The 22,103-nt window shown below is 37.6% G+C and overlaps 1 protein-coding gene across 1 annotated transcript; it reads right to left on the bottom strand.

The window, feature by feature from the left end:
* Positions 1–5,500: 5,500 nt before the first annotated feature.
* syn2a (synapsin IIa) lies at positions 5,501–16,688 on the bottom strand. The gene is made up of 11 exons (XM_061735810.1): positions 16,197–16,688; positions 12,017–12,074; positions 11,824–11,915; positions 11,463–11,619; positions 11,249–11,338; positions 11,067–11,129; positions 10,721–10,863; positions 10,567–10,641; positions 9,966–10,068; positions 9,601–9,747; positions 5,501–7,621 (listed from the first exon to the last, which is right to left on the bottom strand). Exons 1-11 carry the CDS (start codon positions 16,535–16,537, stop codon positions 7,487–7,489), a joined length of 1,404 nt encoding a protein of 467 aa, XP_061591794.1. The 5' UTR covers positions 16,538–16,688; the 3' UTR covers positions 5,501–7,486.
* Positions 16,689–22,103: the final 5,415 nt, after the last annotated feature.

The following is a 22,103-nucleotide window of genomic DNA, read 5'->3' as shown; positions in this document are numbered from 1 at the left end:
ATTTTGATTAGTTGCAGTTGTTTTGGTCTATCCTTCCTTTCTCTTTTTAAGAGTTTTATTTAATCACAGCATTTATGAAAAAAAGGGTGCAACTTTAAACCTATCAGGGAAACAACAATGACAAAACACCAATTAAAAAGAATCTAAATTCAGGTGATCCTCTAGCACTCAAGAGTTTTTCAAAGGCAGATTTAGGTTTGATCGCTCCAGGATTTGAACTCTTTTTCAGACTACGTAAGAAAGCAAACAATGCATTAAAAACTTTGTATGAAGGTGTGGATATACAGTATATGATACATAAATTGTTAGCAAGCTTACATTATTCAATGAATCAGTGTTTTGTAGTCACCTTCCCCAAGCAAACATCTTTTTCTTTTTATAAAGTTTCTGTGCCTTTTCTATGAAAAAAGCAGGTCCAAAATATATAGGTACAGTTCCAGAGTAGATGTAGTTTAAAAAGAAAGAAAAACAATCCATCATGTCAAATAGCGATAATATATTATATTAAACAAGGTCTTGCTTGCTCTTTTAACTGGTTAATATGTTGTGTTAACATAAGTGATCATGTCTAGTTGACTGTAGTCTAGCCTCTCACACGAGAGGCCACGTAGCTTTAGTTGGTGTTCTACTTTAAAAAAAAAAAAATTGTTTGTATAGCTGAATTTTTGATTTTTAGTCAAATCAAAGAAAGTTGAGATGGCTATATGTCTGTCTTGTTTGATAACACTATTAAAAGATAATGATGGTAGTTGCAGACTAGTTTTACTCTCATTATTTCCATGTTTCTCCAGTAAAAGCAGTGGATATCAACACTAAACCACGTGCTACTCTGTGATATCTTTATGTTGTGTTGTATAATAACTGACATTCAGACGTCTCAGGGTTCTTGTCTTGTCATCCTTGTATTCAACCTTCATTATGGGATGGAAGTGTTTGTCGTCTGCTGTGGTCTGCAGCAGATGGTCAGATCTGTGCGGCCCCCAATGAGCAGAAGTTGTTTCATGTAGTGCAGCAGCTTTGCAGACGGCTGGGAGGAGTCTTGATGAAGATGCTTAGCTGGAACTTCAAAAGCCCACACTGCCACTGCTCGGAGCGCTTCGGCACAATTAATTAGATTTTACTACCTAACTAAAAGAACATCAGTAGTGTCTGATGCATCTTGTTGAACAGATTGTATTTCATTGCTGATGTTTTCTGAAACAAAATGAATCTCCTGATAGAATCTGGACATTTTCTAAGATAAAATAGTGGAAAAGATGGTTGAGCATGTCAACTAGCTCCAGTATTTCAGACAGACGTGTAAACCTGTGCTCCTGCTGCAGGACATCTGCAGAGCATCTGGAATCATGTAAGTCAGAATAAGTATTTGATGTTAGCAGGTCTGACCAGATCCCCATGTACTGAAAGATAATGAGTGCAAAAATGTATCTGGAAAAAGCATCAACTGCAAACTTTGAGCTGACTTGATGATTTATGAAGACATTTGGTAATGTATGGATATACAGTATGATCCAAGTTAAATATTCACATTTATAAGGTCATGGTGTAGATGTGAAGTTCCCTTTCTTTGAGGTATTAATGAAATGATATGCTTTGGTAAAAATATCACAGACACAGAACAGTTCCCAGCTCAACCGTTCTTTGCTGCAGTTAGTTTTATTGTGAAGAAGAGAACAACTTTTCAAATTATGACAGGTTTGCTCTATCCACTTGTGAGGTACTGGGAAATGTTCTGTATCTAAAACATGTGTCACCCAAGTAACCTGTTTAATAATTGCTGACACTATATTTTACACAGAAAACAGATGATAAAAGTGTATTACAATCATGTCATAAATTATTTAATTTAATTTATTTAGTTCTATCTGTCCAGTGTCTGCCCATGCTTTTCATCCGGAAAGAGCACGGGCAGACTCCCAGAGATCCTGGTGACTCTGAAGAAAAATGAGCTGGTATCATGGATGGACGGATATTCTGTAATTGTTATTATCAATCAATAAAATCAAATTAAAAAAACCCAACAACAATCAAACTGAAAACCAGGGCTGGGGCTGTTCTGGGGCCCTTACAGCTCACTGTGTATAGAAGGATGTTTCATAACATTGAGCATCACGTCACAGCGATTCAGCACCAGAGCCTCATCAGTCTGCTGCAACAGAGATGCTGCAGGAGCTGACTTCCTGACCACATTTGGAATCCATCCATCCATCCATCCATCCATCCATTATCTATACCCGCATTATCCTTTGCAGGGTCACAGGGGTCTGCTGGAGCCTCTCCCAGCTCATCACAAGCGAGAGGCAGCGGTACACCGTTGGAATGATCTGAAATAATTATTTGAAGAGACTTGAAAATCGTCAGTTTCTTTCAAGAAGAAATCTACTAAAGATATAAACCCTTTGATAAAATATATGCTTAAAATATATGACTCTGGAGCTAAAACGAAATTTCTTAAGTAAGATATACAAATCGACCATAAAGCTAAGCAAATTGATCTTAAAGGTATTGTGACATCATTTTTAACATGCTTTTAACACTATTAAAAGTCTTGGCCAACATCCCTCAAATGTGTCTAAAAGAGTGTAACAAGAAAAACTTCACTCTAGTACTCTTTTTCCTGGCTTTTTATTACAGTGTTTTTTTGCGCCGTGAAAAATGCTTCCTTTCCCCCCTTTCCTGTCAATCATTGCTCCGCTCCTCCTCCAAACCTCCTCCTCCTCCAACCATACGCTCACAGCGGCGTCGGAGAGTTGCCGAGAGCGACAGGCGAAGCATGCACGGAAAAGCAGGAGGGCGAACCACAGCAAACAATCATAAAAATAAAGGCATGCAAGCAGCACTGTCCCCTTATCCTAAGTCCAGTCAGTGGCCGCGGGTCTTCTTAGCAGTTTTCCTCCGGTGATTAGAACAAAAGAGGCTCTAAACAGCTCCTTGTTTAGCCTCATTTATGGTTCCGCGTTAAATCGACGCAGAGCCTACGCCGTAGGGTTCAGCGTATGGTGCGCGTCGCCGCGTAACCTTACGCCGTAGGCTCTGCGTCGGTGTAACGCGGAACCATAAATCAGCCTTTATGGTGCGCTGGAGAGGAGCGGAGGCAGGGAGCTGGGTGGAGGGGGCGGTGATTTAGCGGATCGTTACGTAACGATCCGCCACCAAACCACATGCGCCGTTTTTGCACAGTTATGCGGAAAATCCCAGAAAGCACACAATACACTGAATGTTAAAAGTTTGTTGTTTTTTGGGTGTAATTGATGTCAAGACACCCAACAAAACACAAAAAATCAAGAAAAATGTGTTTTTCATGTCACAATCCCTTTAATGTTAAAAATAGATGGGAGAATGAACTTCTTTGTAATAATTCCTCTGTTGATTGGGAACAAATGTGTAAAAACATATACGAAACAACTAATTCAAATTATTGGAAGGAGTTTGCGTGGAAGATTTTAATTAGATATTTTAGGACACCCAAAATTCAAAGTAAGTACAAATGTGATCTAAATTCAAATTGTTTGAGAAAATGCGGGGAGCAGATAGCGCACCACAGTCATGCATTTTGGTCATGTATAGTTATAAGTGAATTTTGGGAAAACTCAGAGAATTGGAGAATATTTTCGTTTCTTTACTTTTGATAAAAATCCACTGGTGTTATTACTTGGAAAAACACCAGAAGAAAGATACTCACTTTTTAAGAGTAGCATTAATGAAACAAATTACAAGAAATTGGTTAAAGGCTGATAATTTAATTAATTCTAAATGGAAGGAGCTTGTAAATGACATATATGGAATGGAAAAAATAACAATGAGACTTAGAAATCAAGTTTATATTTTTGAATAAAGTTGGGAAAAATGGTTGAGGTACACAACAAACAATAGCCCTAATGACCCATAACATGATTTTTGTGTATGTTTTGTCTCCGAACATGTCTATACTTCTGTCCATGTAGTGTATATAAGGTATCCTCTGAATGAAATCTTATATGTATTGACAAAATGATATATATGTATAATGTTTTTAATTTAGTTTGATGGATTTTTTTTGTGTGTGTGTGTTTTGTTGTTATTTTATTCTGTTGTTGTCCTTTTATTTTCTAAAAAATGCAAAAAAAAAAAAGAAAAGAAAATCGTCAGTTACTCCAACATACAATTTCCCTTTGGAAGAAAGGATAAACTTTTATTAAATTGATAATCGTTTTGCTAATATGAATAGACAATAAGATGGCTTTGTGATTTTACTGTTTCAATGTAATGACAAATATGAATGACTGGAAAAGGGACAATAAAATATATTTTTGGTGTAGTTTATTGAGAACACTTTGGCTGCAAACTGGGATACCTTGTCAACACTGTATCTGTGTGTTTGAGCAGATTCAAATAACATTAAACTACTGATCAGATTCTGATTCCCACTAAATGGTCCACAGTAAGGAGTATACACTCATAGAAATGACATCTCCTTTTCTCACAGAACCACACCAAGTCCAAAGTAAAGAGGGAAGAGTAAACAAATAAATACTGTAAATATAGAAATGGATGTATCTGAGACTTGTCCAGAGTGCACCCAGCAACTCTCAACAGCATGAAACGCATATATGTTGGATGTAGGACAAGTTTCAAGCTTTTATTGGCAGTGTGACCAGTGCACAGGATGTTCTGATGTTTCCTGTATAGGTAAACACATATTTGAAACATCTCAACAGTTTATAAAGATTTCTTTATTCAGATTATATACTTCCAAATGACGTCCACAAGCTGTGGATGACCTATGCCTTTTTCTATTTTCACTGGTGATGCTGAAAAAGGTTATGTCTTGAATTCTGAAGGTGCCTCGCAGGAACTGGACTTTGTTGACAACAGAATCATAACTATATGTTCAAAGTGGATCTGTATGAGTGGAAATGTCATTGGCTTATCTCCGAAAGCCTGAGCGTTTGGTTCAGGCTTCAGACTGACCCTCATATACAGGATTCATACAAGGGATTGGGTGACATACAGTAGGACCTGCAGCCCCCCTGATGTTAAGGTAGTTGTATTCACAGGCATAAATGATCTGAACTGCAGGCCTGAAACTGGGGTTTTATCCTTGGAATCTGATGTTAGGATTGAGGTCTGTGGAAGAGGCCTTTGAAGAGTAATCCTTAGAGTTCCTCTGCCCCTTTAATTTCAATGCAAGATATATTTATGTTACGTGGGGACCACAGACATAGACAAAGATCTGCTGATATTGCATTCTCTCAGAGATTGTAATTAGGAATTTTTGTGATGCAAATATTCTATCCCACAGTCTTAACATATAGGAAATAAGCAAAGACAGACAAAGCAGCAGTGGAACATTTTGTCTTTTTTGCTCTCGTACAGATCTGCACTTGCAGAAGCTAAGGTGTTCATTACTAGGTTGTGAAACTAACAAAGTAACATATTTTTAAGGGGGTGTCCTTATGCAACATTTCTCACCATAATGACACAAACTAAACATACATTGTAGATGAAGCTTTATTGTCAGCGACAGACAGGAAATACTCACAATAGAAATCTTTTCCACAATATATTTTATTCTGATCTTGATTTAAACTTTTAACATCAGTTTCAAAAGTACCTTGGTTCTTCTTAGTTAGGTGTGAAGACACAAGTTTCACCTCAAATGAGCATGCCCAGTTACAACTGAGGACCTAAAAAGGCAGCTTTTACTGACTCAGGAACCTCTGCACATTCTTCCCTTGGAAATCAGTGTCATGGCATATTTCCTGTTTAACACAACAACACATCCATAAAGCCTCAGGCATGGCTTTCACATGGGTACACTGACGGATACAATGGCACTTTATACAACTTATAAAATTACTGCACACAGAGCTTCCTGAACATCTTTTTATATAATAGCAACAAAGAAATCACTTGAGAACGGTACTGATTTCTTTTTACAGTTGATTTGGTTGCCATTTAGCTGTTTCACCATTTAGGTTATGATATAATTGATAAGTCTCCACAAAAAAACAAGAAAAAAAAACAATACTGGACAACAGCAAGTGATTGTGACAGGGCATAAGAAAAATGTGAGTTTTAAAAATACCGGGTACTAACATCTATAGCTTTTTTGAAATAATTTAAACGGAAGATCTGATTTTAATATAGGTACGTTACTGAATCGAAAGGAAAAAGATCTATATTGCACTTTCTATTAAGTCACAAGGACGGCAGTAACACAAGCACAGAAGCACTACAGCGGTCCATAACAGAGCAAACTCAGGGCACCTTCACCGTTGTCATAGCAACACCTCTACAATAGCTGTTATCTAGCGCGAGAGCGACCAGGGAGACTATACTTTGATTAATAGAAATAATGTCTGCTTCCACATAACTAAAAAGGCAACAATAGCTTTAATATCACATCAGTTCACTGGCTTGTGATCTGTAACAGGTAATTTGAAAACATTAACTATTATCTTGCACAACTGTTATCTAACAAAAAGCACCATCCACGTTGAGGGTTAATGGTCCTCCTACTTGTATTTACACTGTAGGTTACTAGAGTGCAAAGACTGAAAGTAAATAATATAATCTTTGGTTCAAAATTATGTAAATATATTAAAGTTGTGTGGGGAGACACCTGCACAGCCCTCTACATAATAACATCTTTAATAAATCTCTGAATTTCATTTTAAATTTGTAGATATTCTATAACGTCTTTTGTCGTGACATTTTTACTATATTATTTAAATAAAAGGCAAACATTACTTTCCTATACTTTTCATAGTGAAGTAAAGTGATGTTTACTTACTATGTAAGTACACTGTATCCTGCAGCTTGTAATTTTCATGCCTTATTACACATTCACAATGCATGAATCACAGGCAACACAGCCAAGAGAAACACAGCAATGAAGTAGCCACGTTAGATAAATAACTGGCTGGATCAGATGCTTATAACAGATTTACACCTGCTTTAGTATCAATCATGCAAAAATAAAATAAATATCTATTAGTATACGTACGAAAATAATCACCACTACAGCCGTACACACCCACTTACCATATACATATTAGGATACACAAAACATTCAAACTGCATGGTTCTACACAGTTTGAACAACATCTAGAGGTACACACCAAAAATCAAAAAATGATATCTGAGGCAAATTAAGGACTCAAGCTGGGTCATACTGGCAGCACAAAGACCCACTGAACTCAGAGTAGGCACAGTCTTCTTTTTACACCCTCAACAACTACAAAAAAATATCAAAAGAAGAAGAAAAAAAACACTACTGAGACATTTGTTACCAATACAGGCACAACAAAACAACGGGTCAGTGGGTAGACAGTACATGTTGACACTGCATAGAATTAAAAACACAGTTCGGGCCAGCTCCTAGCTGTGCCGAGCTCACGCCACCGAGATCGGATTCTAGCCATCGGCATTAATAAACACATCTGCAATTGTGTTATTCTTGTTATTTAGACTCTGCAACTAGACTTTGCCCTGAATTACAGTTTCAGTTGGCCTGGACTGGTTTTGGACCCACTGCAACGCCATTACAGTCGAGAATGTACTGCAGGCAGCCCTGAGGTGGGCGCCCGACTCCATTCTTGGTGCTGTCGCCAACAATCTCCCCCTTCTGGCCAGCTCCCTAAAAAAAGAAATGAGAAATTCTTTACTCATCAATGGAAATAACTAATAATTTTCTATCTGGTGTGATGTCAAATAGCTAAATTGTTTGAATAATATATATATAAACAACATACACTACAGAGATGGGCAGTATTTACGATACGTAAATTCAAAATACATAGTCCAAGTGCAAGACGTATTTTTAGGACCCGAGCACTGACAGTGCGAAGGCCCTTTTGTATCTATAGGAATTTTTTATTTATGAATTAATTAATTTTTTTATCCTCGTTTTTCTTCCGACGAAATGAGGGCCTTTTTGCCCCCCTAAACGTGCCCCAAAAGTCACCAAATTTTGCACGCAAGCCAGGCCTGGCAAAATTTTTTATATTTAATGGTTTGCATTAATGGGTGTGGCCTAATGGCTCAACAGCGCCCCCTACAAAACTTTGTGCCTCAAGACCCACAATATGGTTTGACGTATGCACGAAAATCGGTACACACCTGTATCATGTCGCAACTTAAAGAAAGGTCTCTTTGCGCCATGGCCGAAATCGAACAGGAAGTTTGCCATTTTTAATGAATCGTGTAATATTGGCGCGATTTATGCCATTTCTTCGGCCGCTTCTTCGCCCGAACCGTAACGTGCACCGAGGTGTGTTATACATCAAAATGTGCGTCTCGATCCTGCGACGTTGTGCATTACTTTTCTAAGTCAAAAGCTTTACAGTGGTGACGATAGACGCCAAAAAGCGCGCCCACCCTTCATCTGATTGGTCCATATTTGATAGTCCCTACTTTCTGCCATAACTTTTGAATGGTTTGACATAAAGAGTCGTGGGTGGTGTCATCGGACTCGGTTTTGAGTCCTTGAACATAATTGGTGCAAATTAGCAAATTAGCCCCTTCTTCTGATTGGTCGATATTTGATAGATCCTATTTTCTGCCATAACTTTTGAATGGTAGGACATACAGAGTGGTGGGTGGTGTCATCAGACTTAGTTTTGAGTGCTTCACTTTTATTGCTGAAAATTGCACGGGCGAGGTCCCGTTCATCGCTGCTTGCAGCTTTAATTGAATTTGTTTTTGTATTTGAGCTTTGAAAAAAGAATAATAGTTTGCATCAAACTACTTCCTCTATGAGATGACACAGCAGAAAAAACAATAAATATTGTTTCAGTTTTTGTGTTTCTAATTATTATATGAAAACAAAAAATGTTTGTTAGATATTAACAGTTAGACCAACATTTAGTTTGATACTTTCAGGCTGGCACCAGAGGTAGAAAAAAAACGTTTTTAGAGTTGTTGTGACAACATACACCGTGCAATGAGAACTTTAGCACTGGAGACTACGTGATCAAGCTAATGCTTCCTAAAAATAATCAACTATACTTAGAATTAAAATTGAAACTGATATTTTAACATTTCAACCCCTCTATTATGTAGGTTACAGGAGTGAGCTGAATGAGCGAGAATCAAGAGAGGATGTAAGGGAGCTGGACTGCCAAGGTGAGATGTTTAAGGGACGAACTAAAAGGCCAGATGAAGATGGTTTGGAGACCTAAAGAGGAACGGTAATGGATACATTGGAAGAAGGAAGTCGTAGCTGACAGAAAGGGGAAGAAGAAGACCAAAGAAAAGACTTCTGGATGTAGTGAAAGTGGATATGCAGTCAGCTGGTGTGATAGAAGAAGCTTCAGAACAAAGGGTAAGATGGGAAGGGAAGGGAAGGGAAGGGCCAAAAGAAGAAGAAACACCAGAGCTGTGTCTGATCAGATGTATGCTTTAATTAGAAAGTATTTTATTTCAAGTATTTAAAAAAAAATATATTTTATTTTGATACATGTAAAGTCTGCTCTGTTTTGTAGTTCATATTTTGTATGTATGTATTTTATTTTTAAATGTAAAAATCTTCCTGCCCATCCCTGACTGTAACTATATGAGCAGTGAACAAACACAAGTCCTCTGTGGTTTCTCCTCTAACCCTCCCAGCTCCCGTACCTGACATGGTTGTATGGTGGTGGGTCTCTGCGGAGCGTTAGCTTCATTCTCAGTTAACTCATTCATTTTTGCGAACACCATGTCAGCGATGAGCTGCCTGTCCTCAGCCTGGTGTTCCCCTACCAGCGGCATGGAGGATCCCACCACCTGTGCCACATGGAGGACAGTTGTATCAGAAGGAAATCCTGTTAAAAATCTGAAAAATTTACCCTATGTAAAGTTTATCTTAATGTCAAGCTTGTTGATTTATAAGCTATAGAAACAGGCAACAAACAGCAGCTGGGTATGTTCCAGATGTGTCATTTTACATGATCATCTTTACACTTCAGGAGGAACTTAAAAACCTGAAAATATCAGACTCCTACCTCTGTGATGAAATCTCTGCCATCTTTTCCATGGATAGCTTTAACTGCACATATATCAAGACCTCCAAAAATCTCTGAGCAGGTGTCCACCCACAGCTTGTACCTTCAACAATCAAGACATCAACAGAAACAGAGGCCCAATTGTAACTTGTCTCCATTCCAGCAGAAGGATAAGTTGGGACGAATAATTCAAACACAAAACGGGTTTTTTTGAAGGGGACATATGCTTTTTTCCCTTCCTCGAGACTGATCCTACGTGGGTCTGTTAAGTGACAACTTAATGAAAAACTGGGAAATAACCAAAGTCGTATTTTTTGTTTGGAGCTACCTTGGTCGGAAAATGTTTCATTCAGTGAGCAACTCAGATTTTTCTGAGTACTCTGACATCACAGACAGAAATTAAACACAAATCTATAATACAGTTTTCAGACCAGGCATACCCACAGGCAAGAGCAGGGGAGTGAATGCTTTGGTTTTACATCTTTTATTTAGACCAAAGCATGATTAAGACATTTCATTCATTTCACCTCACTAAATTATGTTATCTTATGAAAAAAAAAAAAATGATATATATATATATATGTATGTATCTCAATCATACCTGTCAGTCATGGCGACCTGCTCAAGCATCGCTGAGCCAGTGTTGGTCTTCCAGTTACCAGATATAGATGTCCTCCTGACAAGCATGAAACGGGCATTAAAACAAGCTCTGTTTTGGTTCTTTGGTCATAATGTTGAGCAACAATCATACATACATGTAGGCTTTGTAGTCAGCACCAATCTTCTGGATTCTGATATCGTACTTGGAGTCAACGAGAGGTTCTGTGGTGGTGTAAGTCTGGGTGAGAGCCACGACGCTGGCTATGTCCTGGAACTTACTGTGATTTTCTACCTTCACCTGAACACAAGAACAGACATGGCCCACAACAAAAAAAATGGGAGCTTTAATAATTCTTGCAGACAACAACATGAGGAAGGAAAAACTTCACTATTTGTAAATTACACAACCGCTTCAATGAACAGAGTACAGGCTTCCTACAGGGCTTTTTATAAGGCTTTCGGTAACTTAAATATGAACTGGAACAATAAACGCCATCATACCTTTCCAATACCGGAGTGGGCATGCCCAATCTTCACAACAACAGGAAAGGATGGCATGCTCACCTAAATAACAAAATATAAATTGTGTTGTTGCCATATGGTTATAATTTATTTTTAATTGTTACAAATTGCTGAATAATGCCAATACCAGGAGAGAAAAAAAATGATGATGAGCTTCTTACCATCTCCTTGTAGTTTGGGTAAAAGGTCTGTTCAATCAGAGGGAACTTCTCAGCACCTAGCTTCCTGTAGGTGTTGATAAGCTGGGCAAACTGCACACAAAAGGTACATCATTTGGAAATGATTTTAAACAGAAAATGACAGTCATTAAAAAAAACAAAATAGATAAATAAATAAAATTCCGCCTGCTGCATTGTTTGACAGCCCACTGCATACCGCCCACGGCTTGTCACACAGGTTGTAGATGGACTCGAGGGAGTTGATGCTTGGGACACCACCGTACTGCAGACCGATAATCATGTTGCGAAAATCTTCATTCTGGGTCATACTGAAGGCATGTTGACGGATGAGGACGAAGTCAGGCTTGAAGGACCTGGAGAATACAGTTATTGCAAAAAGAAACTGTGACAACTGTCTAGACAGATGATAAATTATGGTGGTTTAAGGTGGATACAGTTTAATATAAGCACTGACGTTGTGAACTGTGTGCTTGGTAATTTGCTTTTTTGTGTGCCTGTGTGTGCATGTGTGTCCGAGCGTGTGCGTGCGTGCGTGCGTGTGCGTGCGTGTGGCCCACCTGACAACATTGGTACCATTTCTGAGAACCTGCATGTTAACGATGCATGTCCCGTTGGCATGAGCCACAACGTTGATGTCATTGAATTCAGCCTGAGGAGATGATGGTTTCAAAGTTATATGAGAACACTATATTTATCTTGTTGCTTTACACAAGTGCGTGAAATGGACATAAGTGTCTTCATGAAACCTACCTGTTCCACCTTGATGTCATAATCCCCATGTACTTTCTTTCCTTTGAGCAATTTTGCCCTGGATAAGAAAGAAAGAACTGTAAATTGAACGTAACAAATAATAGAGACAGAGATTTTAAAAATAGGGATTTTCAATTAAATACCTATCCAAATGGAAAACTATCAATCAATAATGTTGGCTTTGCAACAAGCAGGAATATGACTCATTATTCAATACATGTCAATTTGTAAAGTGAACAATACAGAGGAAAAAAATGACTCTTTCAGGTGGCGAAAAACAGAAAATCTGACACTTCTTCCCCTTAATCTGGCAATCAGTAAAGCTCTAAAACAGATTAACAAGCTTTACTTTTGAAGGTGAACCCCTGCAAAGTTTGCTGAGTGCTTCTTTGGAGTATTAGATGAGTTAGGTCAAAGTGTTTGAAAATTATCATAGCTTTTAAGGCCTGTGAATCAGCTCTTCTAGATGGCAGACAGTATAATCAGTGTCTGGAATAAAAGCATGAAAACCAGCACTAAAATATGGATCTCATTAGGGAAACTGAGAGAGCAATTTTGCACGGAGATGAATCTGTATCACCAAAAAAGACAACGAGAGAGATGTGAGCCCTATAGTGAGATGAAGTGTGTAGAGGACGAGAGTCTGAATAAAAGGAGTTTCCCCCAGATAGTTTTCTTGGTTGAGCAGGTGCCTCATGCACGGACGCTACAGTCCTCGCGCATCTGGCTCAGGTTTGAGTCCTGGTCTGTCTGCCCTGATTTCCTCTCCAACTATTAATAAAGCCCACAAGAGCCCCAAAATGTTCCAAAAAATTTAATTTTCCTTCTCCATTGCACTGTTTTGGATTTAATTGGATTATAAGTGTAATTAACTGGATGATAATAGGACTGAACAAGACTGCATTTAACTGGACATGGATTTGACACTTTCTGTAAAGTGCTCAGCGATAACAGTTCTTGTGAATTTGTGCAATACAAATAAATTGTCTACATGTTTCCCTGTGACGGACCTGCCTTTCACACAAAGAGACTGGGGCTCAATTTCAGCAGATTCCTGTGACTAAATAGGAATAAGATGGTATATACTGTAAGTGGATATTTAGACAATCACTTTTGTAATCTCTGACAGTGTGCATGGACCAAATAGAATCATACAATTGATCACTAACACAACTAAGTTCAAAACACAAAGGAGAGAAGCCCCACATTCAGAGTGGAGGTGATTTTTAGTGCCACAAATTCATATGCTTCAATACCTGGTGCCAGCTCAAAGTATACGTGTACCATGATTGAAGCAGATTAAGCATTTACGATGGTTGTGTCTCAATTTAACGATAATATAAAAAAAATACAAATTTGACAAGTGATTAAAAAACCTAACTAAATAAAACAGACAACGACAATGTCGTGTTCAAGGAGTTATTGGTTAAAATATTGCACATAAACAGGTAGATAATTATATTCTCAGTGAGATGATTCACCCCAGGGCTTGACAAGCTGACGTCTGCTTTGCATTTCAATATCTTGTTGCCCTGACAGCATGACATTCACTTCCAGAATTGGTCTAATGTTTGCATAAGATTACACTTACACTAAGAAGCAAAGTTTACCCTGTTATCAGAAAACAGTGTATTTATAAACATGAAATAAAAGGCATGTTGCTCTTTTTGCCTTGAATGAAATTTCATTATGCAGGGAGCAAGGAGGCAAAGCATCTTTCCATTAGTGGTATAAGTATTTCCGTGTGCCAGCAGGTCCCTACTGTCATAAGAGCCTGTAACTCAGTATAACTGGCGCAAAACAGAGCTTTCTGGATGACTGGCAGCTTCATTTAAACAAGTACAATGCTGGCTGGATGACAGAATGCATCTGTCTATGCTGGGATGGAGGAAAACACTTCCATACATAACATACACAATGCTAACAATTCATATTACTTTCGGTATATCTTGCATTTACCAAATAAATACAATGGGATAATTAGGATGATTTGGGATTTGACAGATTTGATCGGATAGACAGATGGTTGTCTGAGACTGAGTCTGCCAAATACAATTAGCAGAGCACTTTCCTAATTTCATATGGATCCACCAGGTCTCATTAGTCTGGCTTTCATTTGCATCAGCAGGGAGAAGGACGTCTCAACATTACTTATCATACCGTAGAACAAAGATCATTAAAAAAAAGAAAAACCCTCACAGGAAGAATTAGACATTTGGCAAAAACCTCTGAGAAAATAAAGAGACATTTCATCTTCCTAAAGACTTGCCAACAGCTATAAATGTATAGTTTCCGGCCCACTAAAGAAAGAAACTGAACATAAAGTACATGTTACATAAAACACATGAGCACTTTTAAGCTTTACTCTCAACACCATTCTCTCATTTTCTTGGACTCAAAACAGAAGCATTCAATCAGCAGCATTACAGACTAGACACACTAGATACACAAACAGCACACTTTGTACACCAAAGCTGAGTTTTCCCGGCCAGAGTTAATGGGTGAAAGGTATCCTGAAAAAAACAAAACAAATGAATAAATAAAAACTACCATATGAAGCCAAACCTAGTCAAACATTTACAACCTGTTCAGTGATATAGAGCAGCTATGAAATATAGATGCAGCACGCACACAGAGGACGCCCTTTGAATGAATTATCTCAGCACATCTGCTAAGTGATGTGGAGTACAAGAATGAGGTATTAAAAACTCAAAATTAATCCAACATCGAATAAATGTAAATAAGGTCGGATGAAGAATGATTTTGGATAATATCTCTTGTAAAATACTCTCAACTAGGTGTCCTCCACAGAAGGATTAAAGGATTTAGTTGTTTCTGTGCCACATCTACACAGCAGACTGTAACCCCCAGTCATCAACAACCTTGTTTTCAATCATAACTACATCACATGAATACATGAGGCTGACATCCACTCTGCTGATGACAGTCGTATTAATAATTATTACTTTTGTGACAAATCTGGTCCACATGAATCCACACTGCAGCTATAACACTGCAGTTTCTAAAAGATGCTAATTACAATTTTAACTATCATATGAGATATCAATCATGTTGCAACATATAAGTCAATCATATTATATTACAGCCAACTGATTACATTTTTTTCTGAACCACTTATCACTAGTAGAAGTAGAAGATATATATACAGATGTGTGTCTCTGGTAAGCGTCCTACTTTCCATCAGAATAAAAAATGTAAACAAAACTGTGTATCCAACACACATGTTGCTTTGGAAATCATGCCAGCTGTGCAGATAAACCAGAGATTGAAATACTATATTTTAATATCTGACAAGATATAAGTTTTTATACAATTCTTTTTCTCCCTTGAATTCATGTGCTTATTCATTTGGAGATGTTTTCGCTGCAGGAGAATGACAAAGCTCTTGTTTTAAGCCATTGCTAAGCAACATCGCCCAGGACAGTGACTGGGATCACACTGGCTTTAATACACTTAATGCACACTCCACGTTAATGGCACGCTGGTCTAATTTCCCAGCAGGCAGAGAAACGCTGATATCCTGACGTTATTTATCCATTTTTGCTTCTCACTTTTATTTGCCACTAATGGAGCCCATTGCACCATGTGTAGCAGTCACGAGCAATAATCCTCTCCTCTATTTGTGCAATAGATGTCATGTGATCTGCTATCGGTGAGCAGGGGGGAAACCCCATTGAAGGAGGGAAAGCACTGCAGTGCTTAGCCTGCTACTTCACAATCAAAATGCCTTTCCCAGTTCTGCACAACCTGTGGCACAGCGAATATGGTGAAATGGTTCACGGTAATACAATCAACCACTCAGCAAATGAATGATTTAACGCTATATTATGATGTGCCATGCAGTCAGGAAAAAGCTCAGATAAAATGAAAAGAGAACAGAGGAAAATAAAAGTCTTCCATCTTGGTGTTATGTCATTCCTAAGGATGTTATTGCTGATGATCAATACATCAGATTTCAATATGTATTGACTGCCTCTAAATATTGTTGGTGTCAAAGCAATGCAAGAGCGATAGCGCTTGATGGAGATAAACCATTGCCCAACTAAGGTAACCAAAGCAACCAAAAGGAATACATTCACTTTACATATGGAGGAAAAACCAAACAAAACATAAATGGTGTATAATTAACCATGTTAAAGTGAGCAACGTATTATCTTACCATTCCTGTTGTGGCTCATCGATCACAAGGAGAATCTTAAACTTCTTAGGAGTCGTGACTTGGGTCTGCTCCACGAGCCCTGCTGATGCTGCTGTCTGCTTCACGGCGTTGGTGATGGAACTGAAGAAACCAGCTCCAGTCGACTGCGATTGCGGAGGCTTCCTCTCCGGAGCAGGGGAAGTGGCAGGAGGAGTTGGCCCGGCCGTGGGAGACTTGGCAGGGGCGGAAGAGGCAGGTGGAGGAGGCTGAGCCGGGTCAGGCCGCTGAAGGTCTGTCATGTAGCCATTGGGAAGGTTGGAGATGAACGTGCTGTCTGAGAGACGCCGACGCAAATAATTCATGGTGAGAGGAGAGTCAAAACACACAGGGTGTGGAAAGTTATTCTGCAGAGCAGTGGCGGTTCCGAGGCTGAGGCTGTGTGGCTAATAATGGCCGAGGTTTCAGCACAAACTCCTAGTGAATGTATTCCCTCCCAGCCTTGTGGAGCATCCTCGCATCTCTCCCTCACTGGCAGTGACGACACAGTCTCCCGCAGCCAATCCCCTCGCTCCGTGCTCTCCTCCAGCGCAGCAGAGCATCCTCTCCTCCCTCCTCCTGCCCTGTCGTCTCTCTCGCTCTCAATGGCAGGGCTGACTTCCCTCCCCCTCCCCCATTTTCCACAGCTCCAGAAGCATCATCTTTTTTTTTTGAACTACAGCGTGAAAAATAGAGGGGTTTCCAGTAAAGGTGCAAGAGTGTGTACCGAGTATTACATCACTGTAGCTTTACCCCTTCTCCCCTCTTTTCTGCAGGGTTCTCTGCCCTATGGCCATGCACAGCATTTCTGTGTGCAGAACACATTTATGAAATCTAAAATGGCTGTTAGTGGGCAGGGTGGACTGACAAGCAGCTCCTGCAGGCTCAAGGCACACATGCACACAGTAAACCCTTTCTCTTAACTGTTTAGCCAAACCCTAATTCTTCTAGTTATTACATTTAATTTTTATATGCACATTTTCTTTTTTACTCATACAATCTTAAAGCTTTTGAAAAGGGAAATACCTGTAAATATTGAGAATTACCACTACATAGATGGATATTTTGAAAAGGATTGGTAAACAGACAAAACACAGAAGTTACCACAAATCTGGGAAGGATGCAGCACAGGTTATTTGTGATATTTTCATGTTGAAACATTTGCATATTTCAAAAATAATCCAAGCATATATGTTTAAGCAATTAAATCAATGGGAAACAATAATAGTGTCTGACCACCTCAGTGTCACACAGTGTCTACATCTGCTTATATCATCCCTGTAGTGCACCAGTTAACCATTCTGTCTAAGTCTCTCTTCTCTCTTGTTCTTCATTTTCTCTTTCTGGTCTCCCTTTTCCTGCTCTGCCCAGCTGTTCTTCGACAGGAAGGTCCCTTGGGATCCAGGTCTTGTTCAAGGTTTCTTCCCTCCTAAAAAGGCCATTGTTTATGTAATATTTGCTTGGGGGTCGTGTTCTGGGTCTCTGCAAAGCGCCTAGAGACAACTTGTGTTGTAATTGACGCTATATAAATAAAATTGAATCGAAAATTTAATTTTATTAATAAAGTTTTCAACGTGCTTTAGAAATCTGGCTGTTCAAGGCTAATTTATAGGGTTAACCAGATGAAACCCTCTGATCTATTGGATTGTAGGTGATTAAAAAACATTATTGCATGTTTTTGTACAATAAAGCTTCTTCCACAGAAAAAGTAAAACATATAGTGCATATGCACACAAGATAAATACAAATCATAGAATGTGTACTTTAGTATTAACAACTGGACCTTTCAGATCAAAAGGTGTTTGCACAGATATATCACTGCCCCCATTCTAACTCACCCTCAAGCTGACTGGCATGAGGATGGCAGCAATGATGAAAGCAGGTACAATTCTCTAAATGATGGGGGGGGGGGGGGGGGGGGGCTTAACTGTTTCATTTATTATTATCTCCTTTAAATATATTAGAGCATAATTTATGTTTTCAGTTTTCTGTCCCATGACCCTTACAGCTGCAACATTCAAAATGACACTTGTAATGATAAGATTCATGGACAGACACTTGAGGACAGGAGGCCTTTTCTTTTTGTTTTTAATTACTAACCATGGTAGTTATGTAAAAATAAATACCATACTTTCATTAAAATAATGTTCATAAGATTTACTTGTTTATTTTTATTTTTTTTAATTTAATTTTAAACCTGTAATTTCACTGCAGGCCCACTGCATGGCTAAGGGTTTTCAGATTCTCACTGCAACGCCTCCACCTTAATCTTCATAAACTTCCTCTGCCATATGTCCTTAATCTTATGGTGTTTTCAAATGTGGTCAATAGAAAGTGCTTAGGAAAAGACTGCAGGATGTGATATTGTTTTAATGTTTTGACCACACACTTGTTAGTTTGTCTTTGTGTGCATGTGTATGGGTTACAGTAGAGGGACTTAATGCGTTGTTGCCTTAAAAGCGTGTATATTTGAAGAATTGGCTTCTTATACTGAAGTGGTTCCCCATATTTTCAGAGTTGGTGGGGTTCAGGAAATGACTGTAAAGGGTATCCATGGATTCCACACAACCAATTTGTGGCATAAAGCGTATTTCTGGTGTTCCCTGGATCTGGAATGTGCTGCTTCTCCCCAATTGTTTGCTGGTTAGATATTTCTCACTCGATTTTAATAACTTGGCTACTTTAGAAGAAGTTATGAGACAGAATTGTAAGCATTCTTGTTGTGTTCCCTTTTTTAGATCTTTGTGATTGGTCGGTTGTTCAGCCTGATAAATTATATTTCAAATTAAAAAAAAAATCCCCATTGCTAGCATGTTACACAAATGATATTGCTAATAACATTTGCAACATTTTAAGGTTATTTACAAAGCTAATATTCTATCCATCAATCATCTATTCCCACTTCTTTCCAGCCAGGATCATAACTAATTCAGGATCATATAGTTTTCATGTTAACTTTTGTGTTGATCACACATCTGAAGATGAAGATAACTCATTTGAAACATATTAAGGATGTTAATAAAACTTAAACACATATAGCAGAAGAGTAAAGACTGCACACAATGGCTGACGGTTCTCCATTAAAACAACAACAAACAAACAAAAAAAAACATCTCCATGTGTCAATAATTTGTGTATTAATTTTACAATTTGTTGCATTAATTACAAGGATAAAACAACATGAGACTATGAACAGCCTCTATGTCGCTTGCTCTGAATATTATTTGTGTTAGTGGGCCACCAGCTGGTGGTTTTGGTGTAGAGCACTTCTGAACCAGATATACAGCCTTGTTCAGCTCTGGAAGTCATAACGCAAGTCTGTGACCAGATGATCCACGAGACAGTCAAATCTGCCCCCAGGACAGATTGGCTGATGCTCAGAGAAAACTCATTCATCACACCAACCTACTTGTTGCGAAACAGCTCCAAACTTCTACAGTTGTTTTAATACTGGACATAGGGTTGCCAACCGTCCCTTGAAAAACAGAATTGTCCCGTATTGATCTGAAAAGGGATGCACTTTGTCCCGTATTACTGAGAGAGTCAAAAAATAGTTATAAAATGCCAATGGAAAATGGCATTGAGCTGTTGAGTTCATAAGTTATTTTTTTCTGCTTTACTACAACTGTAGCCTACAGTCATGGGCTTTGAGGCACAAAAATGTTTACAAGTTTTCTACAGACTTTCTGTTTGCAGTTTTGTTATTGCACTAAAAATGTGCACTATTACAGAATGGATGTTCTGCTTTCTTTATATTGTTTTATATTAATTTATACAATTCTAAGTGGAGCAGGACAGGTTTCTGTTTAGGAAAGATACTTATTTTATTCAGTTAATTTTGTTTCAAAGTGAATTGCTGGATAATAATTTGTTTTCCATGTGTTCATGGCATTCAAAAATATGGATCTAATTCAATTCAGGTTTGAGTCAAATAGTTAAAAAATCGATTCACTCACAAAAAAAAGGGGCAAAAAAAACAATTCACCATGTCAGGAAAGGTGGAGGCAATCGGGTTGAGGTGTCCCTTATTTATTTTTCAGGGAGTTGGCAACCCTAACTGGACACTAAATTGACAGATCTGCGTGTTCGTTTGTCTGGTGCACCATAAGAAAACCAGTGATCAGAATCAAAGTTATTCCAAGCTTTATTATATCATGCACAATGTTTTCCAGCCAGAGGTACACCTTTCTCAAACCACAAAGGTAGGAGAGAAAATGCACACCGTGGTCATCGATCCAGTTGTATTTATACTAAAAAAGGAGGTGTTTAGTACGTGAACCCCATCGGTGGAGACAGCTGCCAAACATATCAGACCTTCAGCCGTATATCCCTGTGTTTATTGCTTCCTACTTGAGATGTCAACCCAGATAACGGATGAGACCCATCAGTGTTGAAACATCTGTTTCTCTTCATTGTCTTCACCTAACCAAGAGTAAATATCTGAACTATTTTAACAGCCTAGTCATAAAACAGGAGGGGAATAGAGAAAAACCACCAGTGTAGAGTCTTATAGAATGAATGAATGAATAAATGAATGAATGAATGAATGAATGAATGAATGAATGAATGAATGAATGAATGAATGAATGAATGAATGAATGAATGAATGAATTTATTTCGAACATGTATATAAAAAATAAAAATAAAAAATGAAAATAAACAGTAACATCTTCATATGCACATAGGTTCGAAAAATGAGTAGGAAAAAGTATACACTTTTTCCTAGTTCCTACCCCTTTATAACTCTATGAATTTACATTATTGCTATTATTATATCTATACAATATCCATATAAATATAGTCTATATAAATACTACATAAACATGCCTATTACTACATAATTAGTATATAGAAAATATAAATATTACATAAATATTATATCAATATAGAAAATACAAATATTATATAAATCTATATAAATATACACTATATAAACTACATAAATATCCCTATAAATATGTATATGCTACATACATAATAAATATATAACATATATCACATAGTAATAACTATCCCTCTCAACATATAATATATACTACATAAATATCCACATAAATATCTAAACATATCTTAAGCAAGTATAATATACAAATTTTCCCTATTTTATTTGTTTATCACACTCCTCGTTAACCCATTTTCTCTTCCATATACCTGTTTATAAATCATTTTTTGTATTTCAGATACAGATTTATTTTAGTACTTTGTTTCATTTCCTGCTCCAAACTGCTCCACAGAGTCACTCCACAGTTCGATATGCACATACTTTTCATTGTTGTTCGTACTTTATGTTTTCTAAAATGTAGTTCTCCCCTTAGATTATAGCCCTTTCTCTCTCTGTGAGCATTCCTTTGATATTTTTTGGTAGTAGATTATTCCTTGTTTTGAACATTATTTGCGCTGTTTTGTATTTAACCAGATCCATAAATTTCAGTGTGTGTGATTTTATAAACAGTGGGTTTGTGTGTATATATACATATATATATACACATACATATATACATACTGTATATGTAGGTATGTATGGGAATACATACATATATATATATATATATATATATATTTGTGGTGTGATTATGTGTGTAAGTAGATACATACATAGATATAGAGCAGATACAGTATAGTTTAAATAAGTATATTTATATACATATTTATATGGGCATGTGTGTACAAATATATAGAAATATTCAACTATATATGCATGTGAGTATAATTACAGTATATAATAATAATAATAATAATAATAATAATAATAATAATAATAATAATAATAATAATAATACTGTTATTTAGCAGTGTGAGTACAGTGTGGGAATATTTATAAATACAGGTTAAATGATTCTTCCTACTCCTTTTTTGGCACATGTAAATCAAGATAGCAAGTTTTAAAGGATG

Source organism: Cololabis saira, chromosome 12, assembly GCF_033807715.1.
Source record: "Cololabis saira isolate AMF1-May2022 chromosome 12, fColSai1.1, whole genome shotgun sequence".
NCBI lineage: Eukaryota > Metazoa > Chordata > Actinopteri > Beloniformes > Belonidae > Cololabis > Cololabis saira.
This window is presented reverse-complemented; position numbering and strand designations above follow the sequence as displayed.

Bases quoted from the DNA above. Each gene is read 5' to 3' on its own strand.
- syn2a (XM_061735810.1), bottom strand. From the start codon at position 16,537: ATGAATTATTTGCGTCGGCGTCTCTCAGACAGCACGTTCATCTCCAAC. The intron at 12,075-16,196 runs GTAAGATAATAC...TTTCTTATCCAG, and splicing joins GATGAGCCACAACAGGAATG to GGCAAAATTGCTCAAAGGAA. The intron at 11,339-11,462 runs GTATGCAGTGGG...TTTTGTGTGCAG, and splicing joins TGTGTGACAAGCCGTGGGCG to TTTGCCCAGCTTATCAACAC.